At 37.2% G+C, this 10,783-nt stretch overlaps 1 protein-coding gene across 4 annotated transcripts in view; it reads left to right on the top strand.

The window, feature by feature from the left end:
- TBC1D1 (TBC1 (tre-2/USP6, BUB2, cdc16) domain family, member 1) overlaps nucleotides 1-10,198 on the top strand; it is a 97,114-nt gene extending 86,916 nt beyond the window's left edge. For 3 of the 4 annotated variants that reach the window (XM_010006125.1, XM_010006123.1, XM_010006122.1), the window contains 3 exons: nucleotides 1,113-1,282; nucleotides 5,928-6,098; nucleotides 8,156-8,527. In XM_010006125.1, coding sequence (XP_010004427.1) covers nucleotides 1,113-1,282; nucleotides 5,928-6,098; nucleotides 8,156-8,356 — 542 coding nt within the window. In that variant the 3' untranslated portion in view covers nucleotides 8,357-8,527. Of the gene's footprint in view, nucleotides 1-1,112; nucleotides 1,283-5,927; nucleotides 6,099-8,155 lie in introns of all 4 variants that reach the window. The other variant, XM_010006124.1, reaches the window with a different exon arrangement.
- Nucleotides 10,199-10,783: the final 585 nt, after the last annotated feature.

Below are 10,783 nucleotides of genomic sequence, written 5' to 3'. Positions count from 1 at the left end.
AGAGGAAAGCCCTTAAAAATATATTTAGGAAATATATTTAGGAAAACAGTATCCTCTGTTCCTTTTCCACCTCCACCAGTATTGTTTTATGTGTTCGATGCTTTTGCCTATAGTGAGTGTCTCAATAAAATCAGCAGCAGATTCTGAGTTATAGTAGCAGGGAAATCAAATGCAGGGCAAAGCTGTTTATACTGTGGACAGATGGGTTTGTGAAGATGGATTTCTTTTCCGATGATTTCATTGCAGTCTTCTGTTTCTTTCCTCTATGAAGACATAGACAATTTGTAAAGAAAAAGAAAAGAGAGGAAGTTGCATTGAAAGGTCACTATATGCTGTGGTTTCAGTGTGCTTGAATGTATGCCATGTGCTGTCATTGCAGGGCCACCTGCAGTATTAACACTTAAGCTGTATTACTAAGATTTCAGGGTACTTATTAGAATATTAACATAAGTGGTTGAGATGCATACTAAAAATAAGCATATGCACATTAAACTTGAGGCTGCTGGAAAGTGCACATTCAGCCTTGTAAGCTCAATGTTGTATTACTGAGATTTTGTAGCTTTCTCCACCGAGTGAGAAAAGACCAGAACTTCAGGTCTTTGGTTGTGTCTTAGGGTGTAGTTTTGCCTGTTGCATTAGGATTTTTCAGTGGCATTATTATATATAATATAATAATATAATTATTATATTTATTTAATATTTATTAATAATTAATTATTAATTATTGTATCCAATATAATTGTATTCAAATTTAGGTTCCTATGAACATCTCAAACCCCACAAAACTATTATAAACACAAAAAAGTGGCAACACTTGACAAACTTGATCACCTGGTTTATTGTGTATTTAGCTTAAATTTTAATTGGATTTTTTAAATGAAAACTTACTAACAAATTAATAATTGATTGTGTTAGTCACAGTAATAATCTTGATCCTACAAAACTTCTAAAGCCATAGCCACAGTAATAAAAGCATATGTCTGACAGGGTTTATCTAGTCTCCAGATGTGCTCCTAAGAGAAGTTATTGTCCTTGGATATTTTACTGTTTTAATATTTCTGTCAAAAAAATGTACTTGCCTCATGTACTCTGTTTTTTCTTTGTTTTCACAGATATGCTCTTACTTCAAGGATCAGAGGCTATATTTAAAGTGGCTTTAAGCCTTTTGGGAAGCCACAAGCCATTGATTCTGCAACATGAGAACCTAGAAACTATCGTTGATTTTATTAAAAGCACTCTCCCCAACTTGGGATTGGTACAGATGGAAAAGACCATTAGTCAGGTATGAAACAATCTGAACATAGTAGTAGTATGCAGAGAAACGCTTGTTTAGCCAGTTATTGACAGAAGAATCACAACTGTGCATCATGTTACTTCAAGCTAAAAACTTATACCAGTTATGAAGATGTTGAAAACCTTTTGAAGCATGCAACTTGCATTCATACATCTACTTGTTGGTTATGATCACTTTATGAAGCCTTAATGAAAATGAGTTGTGTTTTTTTTTTAATTATGTGTCATGGCTGTTACTGGCAGCCATGATATAGCCCATACACAGTGTATTCCACAAAAAAAACCCACAACAACAAGGTGGGCTAAAAGCCATCTTAGTTTTTACGTCTCCAAAGAATCTTCCTCTCCAAGTCTCATTTCAGAAGCAAAAATTGACTTAGAAGAGCCTCGCAAATGTTGACCCTACTTAATGAAATTAGAAACTTCCCTATGTTGACTTGTCTATGCTGGCTTTTGTGGTGCTGGTTCAGAATGTTACAACAGCACCGTATTCCTGTCTGGAGCACATGGGGCAGGGCAGTCACTTGCAGTGAGCAGTGACTCTAGACGGAAAGAGCAAGAGGAAAGCCCTTAAAAATATATTTAGGAAATATATTTAGGAAAACAGTATCCTCTGTTCCTTTTCCACCTCCACCAGTATTGTTTTATGTGTTCGATGCTTTTGCCTATAGTGAGTGTCTCAATAAAATCAGCAGCAGATTCTGAGTTATAGTAGCAGGGAAATCAAATGCAGGGCAAAGCTGTTTATACTGTGGACAGATGGGTTTGTGAAGATGGATTTCTTTTCCGATGATTTCATTGCAGTCTTCTGTTTCTTTCCTCTATGAAGACATAGACAATTTGTAAAGAAAAAGAAAAGAGAGGAAGTTGCATTGAAAGGTCACTATATGCTGTGGTTTCAGTGTGCTTGAATGTATGCCATGTGCTGTCATTGCAGGGCCACCTGCAGTATTAACACTTAAGCTGTATTACTAAGATTTCAGGGTACTTATTAGAATATTAACATAAGTGGTTGAGATGCATACTAAAAATAAGCATATGCACATTAAACTTGAGGCTGCTGGAAAGTGCACATTCAGCCTTGTAAGCTCAATGTTGTATTACTGAGATTTTGTAGCTTTCTCCACCGAGTGAGAAAAGACCAGAACTTCAGGTCTTTGGTTGTGTCTTAGGGTGTAGTTTTGCCTGTTGCATTAGGATTTTTCAGTGGCATTATTATATATAATATCATAATATAATTATTATATTTATTTAATATTTATTAATAATTAATTATTAATTATTGTATTAAATATAATTGTATTCAAATTTAGGTTCCTATGAACATCTCAAACCCCACAAAACTATTATAAACACAAAAAAGTGGCAACACTTGACAAACTTGATCACCTGGTTTATTGTGTATTTAGCTTAAATTTTAATTGGATTTTTTAAATGAAAACTTACTAACAAATTAATAATTGATTGTGTTAGTCACAGTAATAATCTTGATCCTACAAAACTTCTAAAGCCATAGCCACAGTAATAAAAGCATATGTCTGACAGGGTTTATCTAGTCTCCAGATGTGCTCCTAAGAGAAGTTATTGTCCTTGGATATTTTACTGTTTTAATATTTCTGTCAAAAAAATGTACTTGCCTCATGTACTCTGTTTTTTCTTTGTTTTCACAGATATGCTCTTACTTCAAGGATCAGAGGCTATATTTAAAGTGGCTTTAAGCCTTTTGGGAAGCCACAAGCCATTGATTCTGCAACATGAGAACCTAGAAACTATCGTTGATTTTATTAAAAGCACTCTCCCCAACTTGGGATTGGTACAGATGGAAAAGACCATTAGTCAGGTATGAAACAATCTGAACATAGTAGTAGTATGCAGAGAAACGCTTGTTTAGCCAGTTATTGACAGAAGAATCACAACTGTGCATCATGTTACTTCAAGCTAAAAACTTATACCAGTTATGAAGATGTTGAAAACCTTTTGAAGCATGCAACTTGCATTCATACATCTACTTGTTGGTTATGATCACTTTATGAAGCCTTAATGAAAATGAGTTGTGTTTTTTTTTTAATTATGTGTCATGGCTGTTACTGGCAGCCATGATATAGCCCATACACAGTGTATTCCACAAAAAAAACCCACAACAACAAGGTGGGCTAAAAGCCATCTTAGTTTTTACGTCTCCAAAGAATCTTCCTCTCCAAGTCTCATTTCAGAAGCAAAAATTGACTTAGAAGAGCCTCGCAAATGTTGACCCTACTTAATGAAATTAGAAACTTCCCTATGTTGACTTGTCTATGCTGGCTTTTGTGGTGCTGGTTCAGAATGTTACAACAGCACCGTATTCCTGTCTGGAGCACATGGGGCAGGGCAGTCACTTGCAGTGAGCAGTGACTCTAGACAGCAAAAACTGGGAGTCCTTGATACACTTTTTTAACCTATTGGAATGCTCCAGACAATAACTTTTTGAAAAAGCACAGATTATTGCAGATAAGGTTTATCTTTTTAGAAACCATGGCTGTTAATGCTTGACATCTAATTTGCAGCAGGCAAATAGAAGATGCGCTTTAGCCTGTTTTTCTGAAGGCCTTTTGTGGTCCAAAACAAGGGGGGTGTACTGCACAGAATTGCAAATGCCTGCCACTTACCCAGGGCTGAAGGAGATCTGCAAAGCCTGTGGCTTGATAAAGAAAGGCAGCAGCACAGTGCACTGCAGAATGCCTGTGAGTGGCTTCCTTCTGACCTCTGGCAGCAAAGCTTCGAAGGGGCTTGTGCTCAAATTAGGATCAGGAGAACTCCTAGTGCTTACTATCAAAGGAAGGAAGGGAGAAGTAGAAAGCCTGTGTGAGGGAAAGGAGAGCAAGTGATTTCTAGGGGGCAAAGGAGATAATATGTTATCAGCCAGGCTGAAAGGCTGGGCTGCAGAGCTGTGCAGAGACTTGCACCACTTAGGTCACCTGCCGAAAGCCATTGGCTTTGAGCCGGAGGAGGGAGAGATACTCTGTTTAGGCAGCTCTCACTGCTCTAAATGTAAAGTGGGCAGGTAGAAGTGGGTTGAAGGGAGAGCAGTTTTCCCGCTTTGATCAGGGCTGCCTTTGAAAAGAGCAGCTGTTTGACCAGGCCTGCAGTCCATACAGAGCTCCTGGGCTAATCCCCATCCTCCTCACATCTTCTGCAGCGTGGCCTTTGGTTTACATGCCCTAGCATGCCTTCAGTTAGCTAATTTTCAAGTCAAACTTTTGATTTTCCTCATATTTCCCCCCTTTCAGACTTGATACTCTGGGTATGACAGCAGGGATTTCCCTCCCTTTTCAAGAGCACAGAGGCTAGAAGTGGCAGAGGTCATGAGAGGAACTAACATTCTGCCATGCTGAATGGCACCATTTGTTTTATTGAAATTTCTACAGTGGGTGTTCTCTGGAGATTCTCAAACCAACAGAAAATGAAAGTTCCATATGTGTAGCCAAACTGAAATGAAATTTGTGTTTCAGCTTTCTGTACTTAGATGCTTAGTATGTATATTTCTGCTGCTGTACAACTATTTTTGTCTTTAGCATGTATAACAACATATAAACACACATTCATAAACTGATGTTTTCTTTAATCATATCCAACAGTTAAAGTTTTGTAGACAAAGTAGATAAATAAGATAGGAAGCAATTATTGTTATTTCATGAGATATTTAAAATAGAATTTTATTTTTGGCGCATTTCCAAAAGAAATAAAGTGTAAAAGATTTAAAAATAAAGAATAACCCTTGAACATCTATTCTTGGGCGATTTTCTAGATGCATTTTTAAATCAACTTTTGTTTCTAGTATGTTCTATGATTGGCACACTTGCCTTTTTCATTTACCACCTTCCTTACTGCTTTCAGAGGAGATAACTAGCTCAGGGATATCAGAGTCATGTTTCCTCATTAATTTGTAGGGAGATGTTTGCCAAAACCTAGAAAAAGGAAAATACAATAATAGCATTTTTTTTCATTTGGGTTACTCTGTGCACCTCAATTTATCTGCTTTTGAAGTAAAGTTTCTTTCTGAAGATTCATGTGTGAGACTGAGCACTCATTTCAGTGATTCATAGTTAACAATAATAGAAATCTGCTTTGACATTTCATTTTTCCATTAAGTGTGTTAGTGTAAGGATAGATTATTTAATTTTCTTTCACTCTCTAGGTGTACAGTAGAATCATAAGTAAACCTAGCAATGTTTACTGTTTTTCATTTAAAGCTTTCATTCTACTTAGCCTTACACTTCTACATGTGGCACGTGGGCTTGGACCACACTGTTCCAAGGTGACATCAAATTCTGAGTATGTCTAGGAGGGTTTAGGCAAAACTGAGATGCATTAAATTTGAAATCTAAAAAGGGAAATACCCCACAGAGTCTAGACTTCTTGAAAACTTTAGTGTAAGTGATTTTGCTGAAGTCAGGCAAAGTTAAGTGGACCATGACAATATATTGCACTCTACTGCCTCAGTCTTGCCATTTCCAGAGTGGGAAATGTGAGAGCCAAAAATTAAGTCCTTCTTTTGTACACACAGGTCAGATATTGTAGTCTAGATCCATAGGTTGTAAAGCATTGAATGAGCTATGTATCTGCACAGCACTTAATAATCTTTTTATATACAACAGGTGTTTGAAATGGATATTGCTAAGCAGTTGCAAGCTTATGAAGTTGAATACCATGTGCTTCAAGATGAGCTTATAGATTCTTCTTTAAATGACAATCAGAGACTGGATAAATTAGAAAAGGCAAACAGTAGCCTGCGCAAACAGAACTTTGATCTCCTGGAAGAGCTGCAGGTACAATTTATATTTCATAAACACTCTTAACTTATCCACCTTTTCAGAAGATACCATCCTACAGCAAGGTACAGGAGAGCCTGGCATTTGGTCTAGTGACTTTAAAATATAGCTATTTGCAATTTTACTTAGTTTAGCCTTTAAATTTCAAATGCAGAAGAAATTCTGAGAAGGAGGTGGATAGAGCATATGCTTGCAGTTAGTGAGAAGTTGATTCATCATGCTCTCTCTTCTCTTGTAATTAAAATCATAGCTGCAGAAGATGACTAAAAATACACAGAGTGCTTTCTCAAATTCATTTTTATATTTTCAGTCACTGCTTTATGACAGTGAGGATACTGGTTTATCATGAATGGGAAAGCCAAGGCCAGGGTCACAATTTAGAGACAGATCAGATATGAGGTACATTGTCTATGTCTACTGCTGTTTCTTTCAAGATTTTTTTAAATTGTTATCCAGGTTGTTTAGACAATATGTGAAATAATAATTTCTTATATATGCTTGCTGCCTTTGCAGTCTGCATCTTTTTCAGAGGCAGTACAGCTGGTCTCTGTGGGGGTTATTTTTCACTAAACTGTTAAAGAAGTCAGCTTTCTGGCTGCTTTATAACAGGACATTTGTTATAAAACTTTTCACCATGCATTTAGATTGATGGAGAAAGGGACTTCAAGGGTAAGAAGGAGACATTTCAAGCCTCTCAATTATTGTTAAAGATGTAGACTTTGTAAGGTGGTAGGTGAGGGAAGGAGTTCATGTTTCTCAGCCATTGGTCCTGTATCAGAACTAAAGCTAGCCAAAGTTAGCCATGCTAACTTTGACTTTGATTGCCTCTTCTAACAAAAATTTGCTTAAGCTGTAAATTCTAATCCTCTGATATCTGAACCTATTTCAGGTTCTGAGATGAGCCTTAGAGAAGTCAGAGGAAGAATAGCTCTCTCCTGTGAGATGCTTTCTTAAAGCGTCAGGCACACAGGCAAGGAAATTGTTGAACGTAGCATGTGGGAGAGGGACTTCTGGGATGAGATTCAAGATATCATGTCCTGTAGATACCTACATCAGGGGATCTTCCACCAGCTCCCTCCCCTAAAGTCTTTGCAGCCCTAAGCAGTTTTTCACAAAGCTCTTCTCCACCTGAATGCTGACAAATCAGCACCTAACATCTTAGTTGGGAATTTTACTGTCTGTAGTGTTGGAGCAATCCCTTTGTCTTGGTGGTGGGCCTATTAGCCTTTGTTTCCTATGGTAAAACGTGATCCATTCCTGATGGGAGGAAAATGCATCACCAAACAATGCAGGTCATGGTTTGTCAATATTTTGCCCCCAAAGGCTGAACTTTTAAACCCACCATAGTTGCATGGAGGACAGTGAGTTCATCAGAAAGGCAAATACTGTCTGTAAAGCCAAGACCATCTCATCTCCCAGTGTTATACAGTGCTGAAACTTCCAAACAGATCTCAGCTTTTGTCATAGTACCTCAGCTTCAGATCTCAGGTTATGAGTTTGAATGATCTACTGCTTTGGAATTTTCCAAGATGTGTTGTCCATTTGCATATGGCACTAAATTCCCTCCTCCCCCGTTGCCTCCAAATCCAGCATTTGTTGGACTCCATATTGAAATGAGATGAAATGAGGATCCAGCTAACAGGCTGGGTTGTCTTTGCTTTGCAAAGCATGTGGAATTCAATAAATATGCCTGGACAAAAATGTCTCCCAACTGACCCATAGAGGGAGGCTTATCTTAACCTGCAGTTCTTTGGTACATAATTATAGATGTAATAATTTTCGAATTTCATTACTTTGCATTCTGGTCTGAGTTTAATTGTGAACCAATCACAGAATCGAAGTAATCAAGTTGAGAGAGGGAGTTTCTTTTTACAGGCAACACTATATTGCTGTGATCTAACAACATTAATAATTGCATTTTATCTCTGCAATTTGGGAAGAATTTTATATGCATTAATGAATCTCAAAAAATAGTTTAAAGTTGATTTCAGTTATTAATTAATTTCCTTATTTTTTTCCTTCCTACCCTTCCTCCTTTCTTCTTACTTTCAAAGGTGGCTAATGGAAAGATCCAAAACCTTGAAGCCACAGTAGAGCTTTTACTGACCAATGAAGGCAAATTGAAGCAGACCATCCTCACTCTTGAGCAGGAGCGAGCAGCTTTGATGAAAGCAGTGGAAGAGATGCAGAAAAAGACTGGTGATACAGATGGGAAGCCTCTACTTACTAGACAAGAACACATGGATGCTGACTGATATTCACAGTTGTAATGGAGCAGAGAAGCTGAGCAAGAAAGAAAGGGAAGAACTGGGTCTTTCTGTCATGATTCATGGGGGTTTGACATTGTCACCTTCATTGTACATGCCTTAGTGTAGCAAAGCAAGATATGGGCTTGGTGGCTTCCCATATCAGAGAATCTGATTTCTTGGGGTGAAGGCTTTTTCTTCATAGTATGTAGAAATGCTATGAACAGTAAGATGCAATATAATAATAAGCAGAAGAAACTTAATAGTGCATGCAGTCATATACAATGCACTGTAAAGATGTCATGGATTCTTCCATAAGTGCTTCTAAACCTAAGTGCTCTGTATTTGTCACATATTTTGTTTGTGTGTAGGTCACCACCATGTTAAATAGCACATTCTTTAGAAGGTCCCTTAAAGAAATAGGGTGGTGTAAAACCTTTGAATGGATGACTGCCCCATTGCAGCTATGCAGTGGTAACATTTACAGAGAGTTTTGTGGTTGGACTTGACAGTGTAATTCCCCTGTATTTTCACTGGTTTCTGTTAATTATGTTGTTTACGCTTCAGAAAACTGCTTCCTGATGCTTGAAGGTGTCAATCTATTGGACTCCAGAGACATGGACTTCATCATATGTAACTATGCATAATTGTAGGGTTACCATCTGTTTTTAGAAGTACTCTGGTTTAATACATTTTTTTTGTTTAACAGCCGTTAATTTAGTGTATTGTTAGTTGGCATTATCTGATAAACTTACTGTATATAGTAACTCTGCATTATGCTTAACAAAATACACTGACATTGGTTTGGTGAAGCCTGCAACTCTTGCAGCATCACCCAAGGATTCATATTCAGACTCTTCAAGCTTAATCTTATTTATTTCTGATGTGCTGTGTGATGTAAGACATCCTTTTACTGGGAAACTAATGCCACTGTCAACATTTCATCCCTTTATTTGTTACTCTCTGCCCAACTATTCTCTCAGAAATGTTATTCTTTAAGATTTTCTGAAGTAGTGGAGGCATTTCAAGAGTTTCATGTTGTGCCAGATTATAAAGGGCAATGCAGTTTGAATTAGGACACCATTATTTTTACAATGCAACTTTCAAGTAAGATTACATATGTGAATAAAATGTCCAGTTTCCTTAATACAATGAAAGCAGTTTTCAGGCCAGTTAAAGCACCACTACTACAAGTGCAATAATATTAATGAATATCCAGTTGTCTGGGTTTGCTTCAGATTTAGGAATAGTGCCATAGTTTTTTTCAGTCGCCAAGCACAGAGATGATAGACATCAGTGTTTCATTATGGTGATGTGGGGTTTATTTTACATTTTTTTTCTTAAATTGAAGGGTTTATTTTTAAAATTTCAAAGCACACTTTTTTTTTTCTCTGACTGGCAATGTACAAAAGGCTTTGATTTGCTTTTTCCTATCCTCATGCAATTCCCTCTGACACATTATGGTTGTAGCTTAATAGGAAAGCTGTAACATTCATCTACTGTGCAGAACAAATACCTCTGTAGGTGAAAAAAGAGAGACTTTACTCTTCAATTTGTAGAAGCTTTGTTTAACTGTCATATCATTAATATGTCTGGTTCTTGCAAATCTACTCTGTATTCATTTAGTATTGAAAATCCAGATAAATCAATTATTATTAATCTATTTTCCTCTTAGGCTCTTTTTCTTTAATTTGGAAATCCACATTGAAGCTCGTGCTTCATGTTTAAAATCTTGTCATAATGGACCTCATACTGTTAGAGCACTCAATAATGTTGCATTTTTACAGCACAGTGCCATAATTCATACACTGACTTTTTAACAAAAGCAATAAAAATAATAATCTATGCCTACATCAATGGTTTTACGTTTTTTTACAATTAAAAACACAAACATAGTAGGTGGGGTGACAGTTCAGAACTATGTAAGATGAGATTTTCCCTGAAAATACAGTACCATCTATGTGGTTATTTATGAAAACTCTTAGTTCTCAGACTCTTCTAAACATGCAAAGTATCCAGTTATGATCTTGGGACCTGCATCTGCATATGTTGATTAAGGTGAAGTACACTCCACGTGACTCCAGGGATGCATTCCTTCCTGTGATGTTTTGCTTCTCTGCCAGTGTAAGTGGAGGACTGCTTCTAGTCCAAAGCCTTCTATTGATAATTCATGTCATAGAATCATAGAATCATCCAGGTTGGAAAAGACCTTGAAGATCATTAAGTCCAACCATCTGCCCTACAACCCCCAACCACTAAACCAGCTCATAACACCTGTCACAGTTTGACTCAGGTCCGACAACAATGCTCTCGATCCCCCCTCCCCCCAACCCAGGTAGGGAAGGAGAGAGAGAAAAAGAGAGAGACTTGGCTGGATTGAAAACTAAACAACACAGCTTTAATTAAAACACTAATGAATCATACAAGAAAATATAT

The sequence above is a fragment of the Chaetura pelagica genome, unplaced genomic scaffold (genome assembly GCF_000747805.2).
Source record: "Chaetura pelagica isolate M959 unplaced genomic scaffold, ChaPel_1.0 scaffold189, whole genome shotgun sequence".
Lineage (NCBI taxonomy): Eukaryota > Metazoa > Chordata > Aves > Apodiformes > Apodidae > Chaetura > Chaetura pelagica.
This window is presented reverse-complemented; position numbering and strand designations above follow the sequence as displayed.